The sequence below is a fragment of the Anguilla anguilla genome, chromosome 4, assembly GCF_013347855.1.
Source record: "Anguilla anguilla isolate fAngAng1 chromosome 4, fAngAng1.pri, whole genome shotgun sequence".
NCBI classification, from domain to species: Eukaryota; Metazoa; Chordata; class Actinopteri; order Anguilliformes; family Anguillidae; genus Anguilla; species Anguilla anguilla.
Genome location: NC_049204.1, coordinates 4,030,837 through 4,050,669, shown reverse-complemented (window position 1 = coordinate 4,050,669; position 19,833 = coordinate 4,030,837). Strand labels below are relative to the sequence as shown.

Below are 19,833 nucleotides of genomic sequence, written 5' to 3'. Positions count from 1 at the left end.
GGCATAAATTTGTGGACCGTTGGAAGAAGTCTGCCGCATACAGCCCTTCTGTGAAAGGTGTGGCGCATTCTCCAGAAATTTTCTATTTTCATTTTTAATTTAAGCGGCTTTTGACACCAGGGGCCTCATTTATAGAACGGACTTACGATCAATTTTGATCTTAAGTGTAACTTACGCAAAAAAACACGCATGAGTAGTTATTCATAAAACCTTACTTTGACGTGGAAATTATCTCTAGGCAAAGTCTAGACTTGACGTAAGTGATTTTCCTGCTGGTTATGTAGGAGCATTGCAGTTTGGGACGCATATGTGTCCAAGCCTGTCGTGAACTTTTCATTAGCTTTATGAACAATTTGATAGGAATTATCAATTAAAAGTGTGAGGAATTAATTGCCAGATGCAATGTGTTTTGATTAAAAAAACAGGATGCGATGTTCTATAAATAGTGTGTCAAATTAGAAAAAAGTAACCCATGGCTGTTGCGTTATTGGAAGACATTGAAAACCGTGCTTTTAGAAGGAAGAGAATTTTCAGAGACCGGAATTACTTTTTTACGCATGATGATCTTCCAAAAAGTTTGCTTTTCTCTTTTGGTCCATGGTTATTCCTGACTAAACCCTCATTTGTGCTAGCATTATATAAGGGGAAATGGCTGATTGTAAGGCACGTTCAGGTGGCGTCAATTTTAAGTTAAATTGAAATTTAAAATGGGCTTCTTAGAACCTGCGTAAGGAAAGTTTTTTATGCTCAGTATCTTTTATGAATCGAACGTAAGCACACCGTCGGAAATGATCTTAAGACTAAGTCCAAGAATAAATCAAAGAACATTGTTATAAATGAGGCCCCTGGTGGACTTTAAATATAGACTACTCAAAACTAGAAGTCAAAAGCATGCAGACACCATAGTGACTGAATATTGGTCAGGCTAGATGTCAATGTGCATAATCGAGGTAGGTCTACTCTGGTTGAGGTGGAATACGGGCTTCTTAGGACGTGTGAAGTGTATTTTGATCTGGATAGCTGTAAGCTAGCAGTTCTCTGCTGCTTATGGAAGACTGGAATCATATTGACAAGACAAATACCTTTTTTTTTCCAATATTTGATTTATTTTTCAAACAGAATCAAAGCTTGTCTCACAGAGTCTGCTTTGAATTACACAGAATGCAAATAAATAGACATATTACCCAAGTAGAATTATAGAGCACATTTCAATTGATACAAAAAAAATTATAATATTTACAACACTGAAGTAGTGCAAAAACACAAAATGATGTGGTCTTCACTGATTTTCTTACACATATTTTTTTTGCATTGCGTCCGTTTGAAGGTAATCAAACTTAAATGAGTCTCCGAGGCTGTCGCTGCCCCCTAGAGTCTCACAACAGCAGCACACGTAAGGGTAAAGCTCAAAATAGTCCCCGTGCCTTTCCCATCGCTCTCCGTGCATTGGTGCAGGTACGCTTACCTGTTCAGCCTGAATGGATTCGCGATCACAGCACCGCTAAAAAGCCCAAATATACGGCCGTCTTACAGGTGCGATGTCTGCGTCCCGACAACGCGGCGTTCATAGTGGCGCAGTGCAAGGCTGAACCTCCCAAAAAGACTTGAATCGGTTTCGAGGTAAAGAGAGCGATTCGACGAAAGGACACGACAGCATCACTGCATTTGTTTTGATAAAGATAGCCACTTTCTCCCTGGACGGCGATTCTCAGCGCGTTAGAGCGGGGGAAACGCCACACGGTGGTGACGCACTAAAAAAAAAAAAAAACAAACACAAAAAAAAAAACAGATGCTCGCTTGAAAACTCCAGATCTATTGCATCACCACGACGGGAAACGGGAGAAAATCTGGATTGCATTAGGCCCCGCCCCTGAGGAAAAAGGCCGCAGCATCTGTTTAACACCAGCTGCTCTCCTCGCCCAACGCAGAGCTTCTCAACCCTGGTCCCGTGGGACTCGCTGTGCCAGGCTGGTTTTGGGCGATACCAATCCTCTTGATCGGTCGCGGCTGTTAAAACCAGCACGGAACCGTCCAGACCCACACGGCGCAACTCGCTTCCGCAGACGCATTTCAGCCGGCGCCGCCTGCGCACGCGTCCCACTAAACGTCCCTCAAAGGTCGTCCGTTAGTGAGTGACTGAGTGAGTGAGTGACCACAATTCGCCATGCATAGCCCACGGCGCCAGTTCCTGCGTGCCGTGGGGAATAGATGTGCTCACCATAACCGAGTTTTTAAAACTACTTTTAGCACAATGCACTTTTTTTTCCGTGTTCTCTTTCTTCTTTCAGCAAACTCCACTCACTTCACTTCACTACACACTCAGCCTGAGGGTTCCACACTCTCAGCACATGGGACCAAATGATTTCACCTGTCAGCTGGTAACTGGATCAGTTAAAACTGCGACCTCTTTCAGTCGGGAATTATTTCCCACACTGTATGTACAGCACAGTAAATGAAAGCATAAATTAGTTTTTACCCATTTGAATTTCCTGGGATGTGAATATGGGACATTTTTTAAGGCATACAGTACACATACCTATTTCTGACATAATACGGCATTAAGAGGGTGAATCGTCCTTCAACAGACGTAAAAATTCAAATCAAGAACAATTAGCAGCTCGTCGCAATACAGAGCTCGTTACTGTGGTCGAAAAAAAAAAAAAAACAGCAAATACAGCGGGTCGCGAGGACCAGGGCTGAGAAGCACTGGCCCGTCGAACACTTCCGGTTTCCATGACACCTGCGACACGTTTAAAGTGCGCTCACTTGAATGGAATACGCTGGGGATGCTACACAGATCTGCCTCCGTTTTTTTTTTTTTTTAAAGAACAGTACAAACCGTTTGTTAAACTCGAAAGCATCTTTAAAAAATGTACTCGGTTATACTTTACCGTACATTTTTAAATAATCGGTGTTGATCATAAAGCTGATTCCATCCAAAAGCAATGTGAAATGCCGTACTGCCCAACCCTTCATAGTAACTCTTAATTTAACACATTTTGAAATTGTAAGGGCACGAAATTACACAAGGATTGCATATTTTCATATTCTGTGTGTGTATACATATATACACACGCGCACACAGACACACAAACCACAAACATAACACAACATATATGCAATGTGTCGCTGTTTGAGACAGTCATTCCCTCAAACAGAAGCTATGGTATAAATGTTTTTTGCATCACATCTTTGCATATTTTGCGGACAAATGTTTAACCTGATCAGGATTATTTTGTTTACATTAAAACTATTTTTTGATCAAAGTATAGAATATGAATAGAAAAAGAATTACTATAAAAAGCCCCCTTTTTTTTAAGTTTTATAAACCTGACCATACTTTGAGCATGCCCAGCAATACTTATAGGCTACTTGATGTACTCTTGAGTGTGAATCAATAATGTGTTAAATGTTATGCATTCAAGGATTAATATCACAATCCTTAGATCAGGAGAGCCTGACACTTGTTCCAGAGAGGAGCTGAGAAGCATGCTATCCCGGCTGATCTTTTGACGTCAGGTCCACAAGTCTAATTTCAGTCATCAGCCGTAGTAGTAAGTAAGTAGTAAGGAAACAAATTTCTAAGCATGATAAGATATATACGCAGAACACTGGATAAACATGCACTTCCTTTTTTTTTTTTATAAAAAAAAAAAAAAAAGGTAATGCGTTAAGAGATACAAATGAGAAAATAAAGCTAGATGAAAATGCACCCGCGCCCGAGCGCCGATGTTCGGCAAGTGTCTGGCTCGCCGTTTTAACTGTCTCTCGCTGGGAATCCCGGATGGTGAGAATGCAGACGGGCCACTCTGTCTCCCGCGTGAAATCTGCCACGATCAAGAGCAGGAGCAGGAGAGAGCGAGCTGGGGCACGTCGTCGGTGAGAACGCACTGGTCACATGGCGCAGACCCCCCCCCCCCTCCCTTCCGAACGGGACGTTCCACACTGAACCACCCGCTGCAGCCGTCGTTATCGGGTGCGCCTCTCCATTTCTTCCCCAGTGCCCCCCCGAGCCAACTGTCTTTGGTTCCGCATGGTGGCCTCTTCCTGGTTTCACGAAGGCCCCCTTCGGCTCGCTGACGAAACTCAGCCGGCCCGCGCGAGCTTGTGCAGCAGGAACCCCTGTTCGTGCTGGGCCGGGCGTCCCCCCCCCCCCCCCCCCCCCCCCCCCCCGCTCCCCCAGGGAGACTATTTAAAAAGCGAATCTCTGAAATCATGAAGACCAAGTGCGGCGTTCCCGTAGAGTACGTCTGTGCGGTTAGAAAAGCGGCACGCTTACAGCACCGTCCCGGAAGGCGACAGTCCTTCTCGGTTTTTTAGGGGACCTGATCCTCAGCAGATCTTCGGACGCCTCCGTGTCGCCCCCTCCGCCGTGCCTTTAAAACCTGTCCTCTTCCCCGGGACGTCCGGCTATGTGTCCTTGTACCTGAGGGGGGGGGGGAGATGCAGTAGACACACATTTGAGTTTTTTACTTGGGATCGTGGTTAAGCCCATGCACGCAGCCCCGTGTTTTTACACTGCAGACACAGGCCTCCTAACTACTCAACGTGAGCATCCACAGATGGCACATTTTCACACAGATGGCAAGTTTTCACACAAAACTCAACATTTAAACTGACTAGCAGCAGCTGGCTAGTTGTTTCGGCTTGCTCATCTTTTGATTTCGGATTCTTATATGGTGTCCATTTCATACAGGTTGAATATTTACTGAAAAAAATTCAGGTTAAATACCTTTGCTGAAGGGTACGCCAGCAATGTCTTATTGGTTCTGTAAGTTACTAGCCCACTCTCCTAGCCACTATACCGCACTGGCACTTACCGGTTCTGTAAGTTACTAGCCCACTCCCCTAACCACTATACGGCACTGCCACTTACCGGTTCTGTAAGTTACTAGCCCACTCCCCTAACCACTATACGGCACTGCCACTTACCGGTTCTGTAAGTTACTGGCCCACTCCCCTAACCACTATACGGCACTGCCACTTACCGGTTCTGTAAGTTACTAGCCCACTCCCCTAGCCACTATACGGCACTGCCACTTACCGGTTCTGTAAGTTACTAGCCCACTCCCCTAACCACTATACGGCACTGCCACTTACCGGTTCTGTAAGTTACTAGCCCACTCCCCTAACCACTATACGGCACTGCCACTTACCGGTTCTGTAAGTTACTAGCCCACTCCCCTAGCCGCTATACGGCACTGCCACTTACCGGTTCTGTAAGTTACTAGCCCACTCCCCTAACCACTATACGGCACTGCCACTTACCGGTTCTGCAAGTTACTAGCCCACTCCCCTAGCCACTATACGGCACTGCCACTTACCGGTTCTGTAAGTTACTAGCCCACTCCCCTAGCCGCTATACGGCACTGCCACTTACCGGTTCTGTAAGTTACTAGCCCACTCCCCTAACCACTATACGGCACTGCCACTTACCGGTTCTGTAAGTTACTAGCCCACTCCCCTAGCCGCTATACGGCACTGCCACTTACCGGTTCTGTAAGTTACTAGCCCACTCCCCTAGCCGCTATACGGCACTGCCACTTACCGGTTCTGTAACTTACTAGCCCACTCCCCTAACCACTATATGGCACTGCCACTTACCGGTTCTGTAAGTTACTAGCCCACTCCCCTAACCACTATACGGCACTGCCACTTGCCGGTTCTGTAAGTTACTAGCCCACTCCCCTAACCACTATACGGCACTGCCACTTACCGGTTCTGTAAGTTACTAGCCCACTCCCCTAACCACTATACGGCACTGCCACTTGCCGGTTCTGTAAGTTACTAGCCCACTCCCCTAGCCGCTATACGGCACTGCCACTTACCGGTTCTGTAAGTTACTAGCCCACTCCCCTAGCCGCTATACGGCACTGCCACTTACCGGTTCTGTAGGGAGAACTCCGGCAGCGCCCCGAGGGAGGTCAGCTGCTCCTCCAGGGCGACGATCCGCAGGCCGATGTACCCAGAGGAGAGCAGCAACAGCACCACCCTGCCGCCGAAACAAGCAGAGCCCCAAATTACCCTCACCGTACATCACCCGTCCCGCCCCGTATATCACCCGTCCTGCCCCGCTTCTTACCCTCATCGTATCATCATATACCCCCCCCCCCCCCCCCGCCCCCCGGTTTCCTACCCTCACCGTACATCACCCGTCCCGCCCCGTATATCACCCGTCCTGCCCCGTTTCTTACCCTCATCGTATCATCATATCACCACCCCCCCCCCACCCCCCGGTTTCCTACCCCCATCGTACATCACCCGTCCCGCCCCGTATATCACCCGTCCTGCCCCGTTTCTTACCCTCATCGTATCATCATATCACCACCCCCCCCCCCCGATTTCCTACCCCCACCGTACATCGCCCGTCCCGCCCCGTATATCACCCGTCCTGCCCCGTTTCGTATCATCATATCACCCCCCCCCCCCGCTCCCCGGTTTCCTACCCCCATCATACATCACCCATCCCCGCCTCGTTTCAGCACAGATTCCACACACCTGCCTGACACTAAACTCCCTGCTCTCAACCCTCTGAGTTCCGTCTCCCCGCTGCTCAAAGCCCGAAGCCCTTTCCAGCCTGACCCGCTCTCCTGAGGGCTCAGTAAAGGCACAAGACTACGGTAAGTGCTAAAAACATGGCGGATGGACATTGTGCACTGTGATATAGCACCGGAGGCTCCTGCAGTTAAGAAGCGCAGAAGGGAATGCAGGAGCTGATCATCTGGCCAGTTTATAGAATCTGTGACGCTAAATTCCCGCCTCACCTTGGACAGAGCAGATCAAAAAGGATCAAAATGGATCAACCTAGCGAACCCGGAAACCCAGCAGACCATTTTTATCTTAGCGCACCTAACCAAACACCTGACGCCCAACAACACCACCAGAGGCCCTCTAGGGAAAACTTGTTTTCCTTCACGCTGATCATTACAAATCAGAAAAACACCTCAGGCAGTAACCTTTACACGTGTACTTTTTTTTCCCCCCAAGAATGAGTATTAACGTGTTTTATAGTGCTCGTGCTTGCCGGTAACGTACACGATTCGCGTACACGATCGAACGACTGATCCGGAACCTGCCGGGACGTGTTTTTACAGCAGGGAGGGGGCGCCGTCTGAGAGAGCGACAGCGAGCACGGCCTCACAAGGGCAGACTTACAGCAGCAGGTAGATGAAGAGGAGGGTGTTCAGGCTGCTGGACTGCCTCTGGACGAGGTGAGCTCTGACGTTCTCCGTGACACTCCAGACCCAAGAGCCGCCTGCTGGAACGAAGACAGCCAATCAGCAGTCGGCTAAAGCACACGCAGCTAAACGTCGACCGCTGAGCACGAGGTGACATTTTAGCGAGCAAGAGCATCAAGAGGGGTGGTAATCTAAGTCCAGAGACGTTTTGACTTAAACAGACTAGGCTGACCACAATATAGCTCAGATTTTATCTGGATATAGCCTGGCTACGTCCTAGTCACACAAATGTTCACTGGCGTAGCACTTGACCAAAGTAAGAGGAAGTGGGTAAGCTCGCTCTATTCTTTGTTGACTACCACTGTAACACAGGTAGTCAAAACCCCAGACACTCTCTATGGGGTTTTGAGAAGGGAACTGACAGCTTGTCAGATTTGTTTGCAACAGACAGTTGTGCTACATATCAGCTGTTCAGCTGGTTTGGTCTGCCACCTCTGATTGGTTCCCCACCTGTATGAGATCAAGGTTTGTCTAACCACCAACTAATCATTGGTTCATTAGCAAAGCACATCCCCTTAAGTTAATGGGCAACACGTGTTAGTGTGTCAGCCTGATCAGGGCCATGGTAACTTACAGTTACGAACCTGAAAAGTGAGTCTTTCACAACCGGTGACTGCGTTATCGCTCTGTTGTTACTTTTAGCAACAGTTCACCATAGAAATGACTAGACTATGTGAAGTCTGGCTCTATCCGATGTTTGCACAGGGGTTTGTGGGATACCTGCGTCCTCCTCTGTGGAGCTGTCCTCCTTCTCCCTCTGAGGACTTCTCGAGGTGGTGCTGTTCCCACGATGCACTGGTTCTGAGGGATTAGACACACAGGCACGGTCACATTAAAACACTGTCGCTGAGGACCAGTGATGGAACGATAAACAATATAACCGTATATCTCGATAAAAAAAACATTAATGGTTATTAAATCATCATAAATTTTTATCACCATCATAACCAAAATAACCAGCTGTGTTGCATCTTAGCATCGGTCATCCGCCAACATAACTGAATGAGAGTAATACCGGCTACAGACATAGGGGGAGCACTTCTTATTCCCTGACACTCAGTGGGCACAGTGACATAAAGTTTTCGTAATGCCATGGCAGAATGCGGAGGTCATGCATCACCACAGCAGGAGATAAGGTCACAAGAAACTATATAGCGTATATATATAAGCTGGCCAAAATATTAACGTTTATTTCTGAATAAGCTGCACAGTTATTGTTTTGTTTAAAAACAGGCCGAACAGTTCAAAGTTACTTCTGAGTTCCGAAACAAGTTATTGGCATGGCCAAAATGTTAACATTTTTACATAAAACATGTTCTGTAAAACATGTTTTTTAATAGGTATTTTTAAGTAAATACCTACTGAAACTTATTTCAATAATAACAAAGATAATATTGTGAAAATCTTGGCCAAGATAATCTACTACGGAATTTTAATATCAGCACACGCCCACGCGTGAGCTAGCCTCGGCCGGCTAGGAGCGGATTAAACACAAAAGGCCGTGCTACACCTGCGCTAGCACGCAGCAGCAGCCAGTTGGATAACAGCCCAGTGTGCTCAAGGAGATTAAGCCGCTTAAATTAGCAGTAAAACTTATCGGGCGAGGCACACAACAAGCTGCTTTAAGTAGGCCAACAGCAGGTTGCAGAAGTGAAAGATACAGGGGAGGAAAAAAAAAACCGCGAAACTGCCACGTTTGTCAGCTGTAACACGCAAGGCGTTGCCTATAAAAAAATATACGCATCTATTACGGGAAGGCAAGAGGAACTACGACATAAAAAAAGTTAAACTTGACTCACGGCCACGTATCAGAAGGCTGAAATGTAAATATCTTTATCGGGAATTGAGGTAAGAGTTCACATGGTCTGACAGGTGCAGGTGGCGTTAGCGTGCTGGCGTGACAGTTGGCGGTTCCTCCAGCTGTGGCGACAGGCCAGGCCCCGGGCCCCGGGCCCCAGGCCCCCGGACCCCGGACCCCAGGCCCCAGGCCCCAGACCCCAAACCCCGGACCCCGGACCTCTGGACCCCAGCACTAACCTCGGGACACTTTCGCTGGGCTGGGCTGCGCGCTCAGCAGGAGGCCGCAGTCTCCGCGGTCCAGCTGGTCGAAGCTGTCCTCCAGGCTGGACTGACTGGAGTTCTGCGGAGAGGAAGGAGGGATGAGGAGGAGAGGAAAAGGAGGGATGAGGAGGAGAGCAGCAGGTGATTCAAACGTAAACTGTGAGACACGGGTGAAGAAGAGAGAAGGAGAGACCTGCGTGAAATGTATCACAATACTGTGCTCTGAGAATCTGAGCAGTCTGTAAACTGGCATGGCCCTGGTGTACCTAACGCAGTGATCTTCAGTCCTGGCGCTAGCGTAGCCGCGGGGTCTGCAGATTTTTGTTGTCACTTGGACATTTAATTGATCAGGTAAATCAGTTAACTCGCCTCACCTGTTTTCTTGGGCGTGAACCGGTTGCCGATTTTAAGGGGAAAAACAAAAACCAGCAGAGTCTGCTGTGCTTATGCGGACCCACCAGGACTGGAAATGAAGATCACTGGCCTAATGGCTACCGGAGTAAGCACTGTTCTCAGACTTTAAGGCGATTGGTGGTGGTTTTGTGAGATCTCTGCAGACCTGGCGGCCCGGGTTCTGAGAGCGTCAGCACCGACGGCTCTGTAACTGTGAGGGGAGGAGTCTGTAGAGGAGGCGGAGTCTCACCGTGTGCTTGCTCTGCTCAAAGCTGATCTCCACGGAGGAGAATATCGGGCTGCTGTTAGTACTCCCATCCTACAGAGGGCACCAGACAAAAAAAAAAAAAAAAAAAGTCAATGAGATACTTTCGGTTCCAGTAAAATTGCAGCAAAAATTAAAAAAAAAGATATCGCTGAGAATCACTAGAGTTCTAAAGGGTTTCAGAAATACTAGAAATAACAGTTTGATTTAAGTCTCTTAAGCAGTTTAGACCAGGGGGCCGGCACTGTACTGTACGTACCTCTAGCTGAGGGCAAACCGACTGCAGAAGCTTGTAGCAAGACTCCCGGTTCCTCAGAGACACAAACAAATGCTGGAGAGAGAGAGAGAGAGAGAGAGAGAGAGTGTGAGTGAGAGGGAGAGAGAGAGATAGAGAGATAGAGAGAGAGAGAGAGAGAGAGAGAGAGAGAGAGAGAGAGAGAGAGAGGGAGGGAGAGGGAGAGAGAGAGAGAGAGCAGGTTATACCTTTTTGTTGTTGTAGGCCCACTAAAATCAGGGCAGTACAACACAATGGTTACAAAACCGAACTTCTACCTTCAGTTCCAAAGTAGGGCACAACAGTTATACCCTTGAGAAGGGCAATTAAACAGAATTGCTGTTGTAATCACATGGTTGTATAGTAAAGTAATTGCGTGTTGACAGAGGACCAGATTCCAGAGGACCAGCGGTCCAGAGGAGGGACTGTGGGACCGGTACTGACCTTCTCCCCCTCGCAGGTGCGGATGGACAGGGCGTTGGGCACCAGCAAGGCCGTGTTCTGCTTCTTCAGAACGAACACACTGGACACGGGGATCACCACCTGCAGCAGAGACCAGGACAGATCCGGCTCAGATCGGGATTCACACCGCCTGCACCCACACCGGCCTTTTTCAGATAAGGGCGGACATCCCCCCTGGGTTTAAGACCACCGCTTTAGAGGTGTGGTAGACCCCCCAACCGGGCGGGGGGAAATGAGCCGGAGAAGGCGTGGTCCAGACCCCCAAACCTGCCCTTCCCCGCCCCGCCCCCTCACCTTGGTGTCCTTGAGGAGCACGGAGGAGTAGAAGCAGATGTAGTTTTCGGACACGTAGAGCCGGCCGTGGTACGGGACCTCCTTCTGCAGCGCACAGACGTAGGCTGGAGAGGGGTGGGGGGGGAGAGAGAGAGAGAGAGAACACGGGCGAGTGATGATGGAGGTGATGATGGATTATAAAAAAAAAACAAAAAAAACAAAAAGAGCACGGACGTATTGCGCAAGACGCCACCGCTCGAGGGCCATGTGACTGCGCCCGTCCGCCTGCTACGCGGCGTGCTGTCACGGCAACGCCCACGCTATTGTTCTGCGCGGGTCTTACTCACCGAATCTGCGCGCGCGTGCGTGTGTGTGTGTGTGCGCGTCTGTGCGTGTGTGTGTGTGCGTGTGCGTACGTGCGTCAGACCGCGTATCTGAAATGCGTTCATAACTCTCTGGATCCCGGCCAAATTTATATTCAGAAACAAATACAAGCTCATACAAAATCTGTTTCGACTGCTGGAGAGAAGGGACGTTTATTTTTAGACTTTCGGTCAATCTGGAGGAGTTCAGCCGCGGGTGTGTATCCGAGCTGAAGAGTCTGGTCATATGGCACTCCTGCCGCGGGGCTGACCGCTCGCTGGTGTCCGCCCCCCCCCCCACCCCCTTGTTTTACGGAAGGGGGTGAAGATCACAGCCCCCCCCCCCCCCCCCCCCCCCCGCACCCCCCCTCGCGCCAGACTCACCGTGGATCAGGTCCTCGTTAACGGGAATGTCCGGGAACAGCTTGTGGAATGATTTGTTGTGCTTTATAAAACTCTGCAAACACAAAAAGAGACAGAAAACAAGACCAGGTCAAAACCTAGTATACGGCTGGACCTGCCGACCAATGGTGTAACTTCACAACTCGACCGACCAATGGTGTAACTTCATCACTCACTCAGTCACTCAGTCACAGACATTCGTGTTTGTAGGGCTGGCCCCGCTGTTGCCGGGGGAAAAAAAGCGGGGAAATAAAATGACTTAACTGCCAGTGAGCTAACGATGCTAACGACAGGTGAACCTTTCACCCTTTTAACCTTTTTATCACCTGTGTCAAAACCTTACGAGCGCGCCCAGTAGCTGCCCTTCACCCATTTTATAATGGCAATCAACAGGGCTTCGCTGTGCGTTAGATGGACGTCGGTGTGAGTGCGATTTGGATCCCCAGGGTCAAACGGTGAGCTTACACTGCGGGTGACACAGCTTTCCGTCACTTCGAAGCTCCTCTCCGACTCGAAGGTCTGCGATCTGCAGTAAACACACAAAAGGGCAAGGGTAAGTTCAGTCTATATAAGGGCTCATAAGCACATCGGCTGACTGATTGAATTTGTATGACAAACCCACAACTAGTTAATAATATGTACAATCCATACAGCAGAGAAAAAGGATGTGAATTTAAGAAAGGGTGTCAAGATAACGACAAAGCTTGAAAGCTTTCAGTTGGGATCTGTGAACATTTTCTATTTTCACTGACTGGGTGACAGAGACAATAACTGAAATAAGTTTCATATCTTGTTTCATATCTTGTTTCACTGTTACTACATTTCTATTTAAGATTTGGATACTGGTTCACATGGACAGAACCACAGACGTATCTTGTTGGACACACACACACACACTTACGCACACACACACACAAACACTTGCGCGCACACGCACACACACACACGCTCACACACACACATGCACACACACACGTACGCACTCTCTCACACACACACACACACACACACGCTCACACACACACATGCACACACACACGTACGCACTCTCTCACACACACACACACACACACACTCACTCACACAGACACACACACTCATGCTCACACACACACATGCACACACACACACATACACACACTCGCGCGCGCACACACTCACTCACACAGACACACACACTCATGCTCACACACACACACACACACACTCACTCACACAGACACACACACACATGCTCACATACACACACGCTCACGCACGCGCACACACATACGCACTCTCACACACACACACACACACACACACACTCACTCACACAGACACACACACTCATGCTCACACACACGCACTCTGACACACACACACGCACTCTGACACACACACACACACTCACTCACACAGACACACACACTCATGCTCACACACACGCACACACACACCTCTGCAGGCTCTGCTTGGCCAGGTTCTTGCTGTGCTGTTGGATCTCCAGCTGGGCCTCCTCCAGACTCTGGGCTTTCTGCGGCTCAAACTTCTTCTTACTCCTCCCCCGTTTTATCTTTCCTCCACCATCCACTGTACAGCTGCAGGGGGAAAGAGCACAAGAGCACAGCCTCTTACTTACATGCAGACTGCACACATATACACATACATACATACATATAATACATACATACATACATGCATGCATACTGTGCACGTAACACACATACATGTATACTGTACTTATGCACACAGACTTATATATGCATACTGTACTGAACAACTGATCCCAGTCCAGCCTCAGGCACCCACCCAGGCAGGCTGGGTGCAGGGTTGTAACATAGCCACTGATCCCAGACCAGCCTCAGACACCCACCCAGGCAGGCTGGGAGCAGGGTTATAACATATCCACTGATCCCAGACCAGCCTCAGGCACCCACCCAGGCAGGCTGGGAGCAGGGTTATAACATATCCACTGATCCCAGACCAGCTTCAGACACCCACCCAGGCAAACTGGGAGCAAGGTTATAACATATCCACTGATCCCAGTCCAGCCTCAGGCACCCACCCAGGCAGGCTGGGTGCAGGGTTGTAACATAGCCACTGATCCCAGACCAGCCTCAGACACCCACCCAGGCAGGCTGGGAGCAGGGTTATAACATATCCACTGATCCCAGACCAGCCTCAGGCACCCACCCAGGCAGGCTGGGAGCAGGGTTATAACATATCCACTGATCCCAGACCAGCTTCAGACACCCACCCAGGCAAACTGGGAGCAAGGTTATAACATATCCACTGATCCCAGTCCAGCCTCAGGCACCCACCCAGGCAGACTGGGAGCAGGGTTATAACATATCCACTGATCCCAGACCAGCCTTAGACACCCACCCACCCAGGCAGGCTGGGAGTAGGGTAATAACATATCCACTGATCCCAGACCAGCCTCAGACACCCACCCAGGCAGGGAGCAGGGTTGTAACATAGCCACTGATCCCAGCCTCAGACACCCACCCAGGCAGGCAGGGAGCAGGGTTATAACATAATCTCTAATCCCTGGGAACGATGCTTCTCTCTGTCAGAGTGTTTTTAATGCTCTCCTCAGGCAGACCCCTGGACACCTGACAAGACTTGCTCAGGTGTCCAGAGGTCTCAAACCCTCGCTCAGGTGTCCAGAGGTCTCAAACCCTCGCTCAGTTGTCCAGAGGTCTAAAACCTCTCGCTCAGGTGTCTAGAGGTCTGGAACCCTTGCTCAGGTGTCCAACCAGGTGTGAAACCCCTCACTCCATCTCACTCAATCCAGGGCTGCTACTAACACCAAAAAGACTCTGAAGCCAACTCTGACACAGCACTCAGAGAAAACGTTCTCCACACATCTGGAAAAATGTACCCTCTATAAAGCTCTAACTAAGGCCTGCCAACTGAAACGCAGGCCATTTTAGATTTTCAATGCGCCAGTGAAAAAGTTAAACTTGCAGAGACACAGTGTGTGGCGGTGCGGGACTTCTGTGAACTCCTAAGAGAGCGTGACTGACTGTGTCGGACTTGAATAAGCTCTTTCACCGGTGAAAATTTTATTTATTCGCCTTTATTCAACCAGGAAGTCTCATAGAGATTAAAATCTCTTTTTCAAGAGAGACCTGGTCAAGGTAGCAGCAGTAGGCCTACACAATAGTTACAGACAGTACAACAGTCAACTGAACATACAGCAATGCACATTATCCAGCGGCTCTAGTTCTCGTCAGAGGTGAGCGCTGACGTGAATGGAAGTGGGAGAGCACCTGTGTTTTTTTTCTCTGAACACCTGAATGACAGTCAAAGCTAAGCTCCGTGGTTTACTCCCGATACGGACGGGATACGGACCAGGGGAACCTGACCCCGGATCAGCACCGCCGCCCCGAAGCGCTCGGTAAACACGGGCGGCCAGATCCAACCGGAGATACTTTATCACCTCCCTCAGCCTTTTAGCGAAAAGGCAAACTGTGCAGGAGCTGCCGGACTGTCTTTGCGCAGCGAGCAGAAGCTTCCGTTTTCCCACACGGACTCTCTTATCGGTGCCAGCGGTTCGATGACCCTGACATCCGACCTCTAGATTCCAGTACAATAAACGGCACGCTGACAGGGCCGTGCTCTAGCTTCCTCTCACGATAAGTACCCATTATTCTCTCCAAAACCGCGTCACAAACCAGCATGACAGCCTGACATCACTGACTGCTTTTTTTTAAAGCCCGTACATCACAAATGTTTGTTTCCTCGTTTTTCAAAAACCAGAACGACACACATTCGCATTCCGGCGTTACACATTTACAACAATGCGGGCCGCACACCGCGTGAGTTTGCCCCGTGGGGATCAACTGAAACGACCAGATTTTATTCGACACCTACCGCCAAATATGTCTTCCGGAAAAACGGAAACTCAGAGTTCTCTCTAGAGCATTTGGCATCCTTTAACGCAATTGTACAGAGACTCTGTGTCAAGCCATAGTCCCAATATTCCAAACTGAGAAGAAATACGTTTCCAAAAAGAAGAGACGAAACTGTTTTTGTGAATGCAGTTATTCCACTAAAAATATCCCAGAATTATTGGTGAGTTTTCCGATTCCAGTTATTCCCAAATCCTCGGGCACACACCAGGGCAAGCAGTTCCAGTGGAATGACGGCTGATTCCGAGATTGAGTGTGTTTCAGGATGAAAGGTGTGATGTTTCACAACGGAGGTGGAGGACGGTGAGGTAATCCTTCCCCGCAGAGCGGACAGGTGCCTGCAGGTACGCACAGCCCCGCCCACTCCTATCAGGCACCGGCAGGTATACATACCGCCCACTCAGGTGGTTGCAGGTACCTCCCCAATCCTCACATGGGTGGGTTCTTGCCAGGAAAAGGTGAGCATTTCTGACACAAACCGTCCGATAACAGTAATATAATAAAACACACATAATCTTTATTTTATACGGGCAAACAAGCACAACACCTGACCTGGAAACCTTTAGAGAATAACGACAGAGTAATGTTTAACGTTGTGCAGCCTACATACGCCGCAATGCAAAGACCTCGTCTGTAAATGTGTTTCACAAAATCACAGGCGGCGAATCGCGCGGCTGCATCGCTGCAGGGCCGTGACACAGGGAACCCAGCGTGACACAGGGAACCCAGCGTGAGGCGTGAGGCCTAGACCTGCACACACAGCAGGGCCTCAGGGTCAGGGTGGGGCTGTAACACACACACACACACACACACACACACACACACGGACACACACACACACACATACTATACTATACATACACACACACACACACACACAACGACACACAAACATACACGTACTATACTGTACACACACACACACACACACACACACACACTTGCCTGGAACAGACCCAAAAAGGTGACTGACGGACAGACACAAAACACAAAGCCACCAACTCTGAAGATATTAGCTGCCTCCCATAACCTGCTGAAACTTGCAGCAGGTAAAGACTGAATCTGCCCTGTGTGGGTTATTTTATTTTATTTTTTAAAACCAGTTTTGCCCCAGATACAGGCAGCCTCCCTCCCTCCCTCCCTCTCTGTCTGTCTGAGGGCTCTGTGCTGCTTTGGGTCTGAATCTGTCCCTATTCTACCGGCTTTTACTGAAATCACACTTCCACCGTACGTAAGCTAGGCAGAGAACTGGTTCTACAGGTGTGCTCCACAGAGGACTTCACTGGTGGCTCAAACAGGGTACCCAGCAGGGGGGAAAACGCCAGGGCTCATACAGTAAAAGTCTCGCCATGTGTTTCTCCCACCCGTGAACTCATGCAGCCGATTTCACTCATTAGTTATTCCCCCCGGTTGAAGAACTGCGCTAATTAGCGAATCCAGGTGATTGGAACAAAATACCGGGGAGGACTTTTTACTTTTACTTTTCTGAACCTGGATTTTCCACCTCCCGGATACCGAGCCAGAGAGCAACACAGCCACCCCGACCCTCAGTTCCTTTTCTTTAAGTGGTCCAAAAAAAAAACAGAAAAGCAAGCTGAGGGATTGCGTTCTGATTTTCTGAAACACCCGCGCTCACGTGTCAATAGCAATGCACATGCTGTCCGGTTCTCAATCTTCATTTGCATTACTTACGTTAGGCAAGCCAGTATTTTCAACCGCTTCTCAGTTGAACGTACCGCAAGTCTCAACGGGTTCCTTTGCCAGATCTAAGCCAAGTGAAGCGTAACGTTTCAGTCGCTGGTCTGACCCAGGAGGAGCCGCTAACCGAAGCAACGCTAACCGAAGCAGCGCTAACAGAAGCAGCGCTACCCGAAGCAGCGCTAACCGAAGCAGCGCTAACAGAAGCAGCGCTAACCGAAGCAGCGCTAACCGAAGCAGCGCTAACCGAAGCAGCGCTAACAGAAGGCAGAACCGCTAGCATACGTGTCAGCACTCATGGATGGCTGGGTTGAGGGAGGTCAGAGGTCGTACGCACAGAGCGCTGTCCAGAGAGGAGGTCAGAGGTCGTACGCACAGAGCGCTGTCCAGAGAGGAGGTCAGAGGTCATACTCACAGAGCGCTGTCCAGGGAGAGCCTCCTGCTCCCCACCCCCTCTCGTAGGCTCATGGTTTTTGGCGGAAAGGCTCTGCGGCTCGTCCAGTTCCCCCCTGCTCATAACTCCGCTCACGAGAGTCCCGCTCTCGCCTCCTGCCTGTCTGGCTTTAAGAGCCCAAGACCACTGGCCCACAGCGAGAGGGGGCGGGGCCTTCTCTCCCCACCGAGCCTATCGGCTGACGGCTGACCCTCACACCCTGCCGTAACTGTGTATTCTGGCAACAGTTGCTATGTGGTGCACCACCCCCCCCCCCCCACCCACCCACCAATTATCCTGCTTTTGTAAACCCCTGCAGAGATACTTCAGACAATTCTATACCTGCACGCAAATACACACACACACACACCTACCTACTCACACACAAACACACCTAAACACACCTGCGCACATGCACAAATGCCTGTACAAATACAAGGCAAACAGTGCGATCAGGCACAAAGTTCTCATTATCTACGACAGCCTTAGATGAAAACAAAAGCATCAAAAATACAATGGGTGTAGGTCTGTTCCAGCTGGTGCAGCTCTACTGACCCAACCTGGCCTCTGCACCGGCTCTGTGCTGACTGGAGTGAGTGAGTTAGTGAGTGAGTGAGTGAATGAATGAGTGAGTGAGTGTGTAAGTTAGTGAGTGTGTGAGTTGGTGAGAGATTGGAGAGAAAGTGAGTGACTTATGAGTGACTGAAGAGTGAGTGAGTAAATGAGTGACTGAGTGTGAGTGACTGGAGAACGAGTGAGTGGATGAGTGAGTGAGACTGGAGAGCAAGTGAGTAAATTAGTGAGTAATTGGACAGTTAGTTATGAGTGACTGGAGAGTGAGTGTGCGAGTGAGTGAGTGAGTGAATAAGTAAGTGAGTGTGTGAGAGAGTGAGTGAGTGACTGGTGAGTGAGACTGGAGAGCAAGTGAGTGAATGAGTGTGTTTTGAGTGATTGTAGAGTGAGGGAGGGAGTGAGTGAGTGAGTGAGTGGGTTAGTGAGTGAATGAGTGAGTTAGTGAGTGAATGATTGAGTAAATTGGAGAGCAAGTGAGTGACTGAGTGGAAAGTCACAGAGCCAGAGAAAGTGAGTGAGTGAGTGGGTTAGTGAGTGAATGAGTGAGTTAGTCAGTGAATGATTTAGTAAATTAGAGAGAAAGTGAGTGACTCTGAGTGGAAAGTCACAGAGCCAGAGAAAGTGAGTGAGCGAGTAAACGGAGGTATGAAATAAGCGAGCGACTGACAGGCCAAACAGACGACAGGAACGGCGTTGTGTGCCGAAGGTCGCCGGGGAGGGAAGGGAGGCGTGTTCAGGCAGCGGCGGAGCCACGCCTGTCACTCAAACGGGCTGCCGGCTCCAACAGAACAGGGGGCGTGTCCCCCCCCCCCATCGCCAAGGAAACACCGCATCATCATGAAGGAGGGGCGGAGCCACCCGGGTCGCACGCCGGCGTTCACCTTGAACGTGACGCACCGTAATCGCCTCTCTCAGCGTGGAGGACTACAGTCACGCAGCCCCACGTCTACATCCAGGCAGGAGGAGCGGCCTTGTTCTGAAGGCTCACAGACTGGTTTTTCACCTCAGGGCTACGTGAGCGTTATCCTGAAAATGACCTCCTCCTCCTCCTCCTCCTCCTCGTGCACGAAGCGGATTTTGAAATGTTAATCTGGCGCAGGTTTTTAATGAGTCAGCTCACCAGGACAAAGAAATAAAGAGATCAGCGGAAAGACACAGGCTTTCGTTCCACCGCATTTCCTTTGTGTGAAGAAATACGGGAATTTCAGAGTGAGCGACCGCATTAGTCATAAACCAGCAGCGTCTTAAAAATTCACTTTTTTCATATAAACACAAGATAAGTTGTACAGGTCAGACATCCTCCTGTTGTACAAAAACAAGAAAAAATATTGTTTGGACAATATTACTATATCTATTATATCTATATCTATTGTCTATTATATGCTATAGTAGACGGTTTTTAGGCTAAGAAGAGCCACTTCAGTGAAAGAAAAGCTGTATAATTTTGTTGACATAGGCCTTCCATTCCACTGTACCAGGGCTGCACAACTCCACAAATCC

At 49.4% G+C, this 19,833-nt stretch overlaps 1 protein-coding gene across 5 annotated transcripts in view; it reads right to left on the bottom strand.

Moving 5' to 3' along the window:
* Nucleotides 1-4,191: 4,191 nt before the first annotated feature.
* Nucleotides 4,192-19,833, bottom strand: part of si:zfos-943e10.1 (GRAM domain-containing protein 2B) — a 30,420-nt gene continuing 14,778 nt past the window's right edge. For 2 of the 5 annotated variants that reach the window (XM_035415306.1, XM_035415308.1), the window contains exons 2-13: nucleotides 13,170-13,310; nucleotides 12,196-12,256; nucleotides 11,713-11,785; nucleotides 10,988-11,091; nucleotides 10,676-10,774; nucleotides 10,217-10,288; nucleotides 9,943-10,011; nucleotides 9,276-9,378; nucleotides 7,959-8,039; nucleotides 7,156-7,258; nucleotides 5,885-5,992; nucleotides 4,192-4,426 (exon numbers count right to left, since the gene is read on the bottom strand). In XM_035415306.1, the coding sequence (XP_035271197.1) occupies nucleotides 4,411-4,426; nucleotides 5,885-5,992; nucleotides 7,156-7,258; nucleotides 7,959-8,039; nucleotides 9,276-9,378; nucleotides 9,943-10,011; nucleotides 10,217-10,288; nucleotides 10,676-10,774; nucleotides 10,988-11,091; nucleotides 11,713-11,785; nucleotides 12,196-12,256; nucleotides 13,170-13,310 (1,030 nt within the window). In that variant the 3' untranslated portion in view covers nucleotides 4,192-4,410. Of the gene's footprint in view, nucleotides 4,427-5,884; nucleotides 5,993-7,155; nucleotides 7,259-7,958; nucleotides 8,040-9,275; nucleotides 9,379-9,942; nucleotides 10,012-10,216; nucleotides 10,289-10,675; nucleotides 10,775-10,987; nucleotides 11,092-11,712; nucleotides 11,786-12,195; nucleotides 12,257-13,169; nucleotides 13,311-15,591; nucleotides 15,934-17,742; nucleotides 17,897-19,833 lie in introns of those variants that run through there. The other 3 variants (XM_035415310.1, XM_035415309.1, XM_035415307.1) reach the window with 3 other exon arrangements.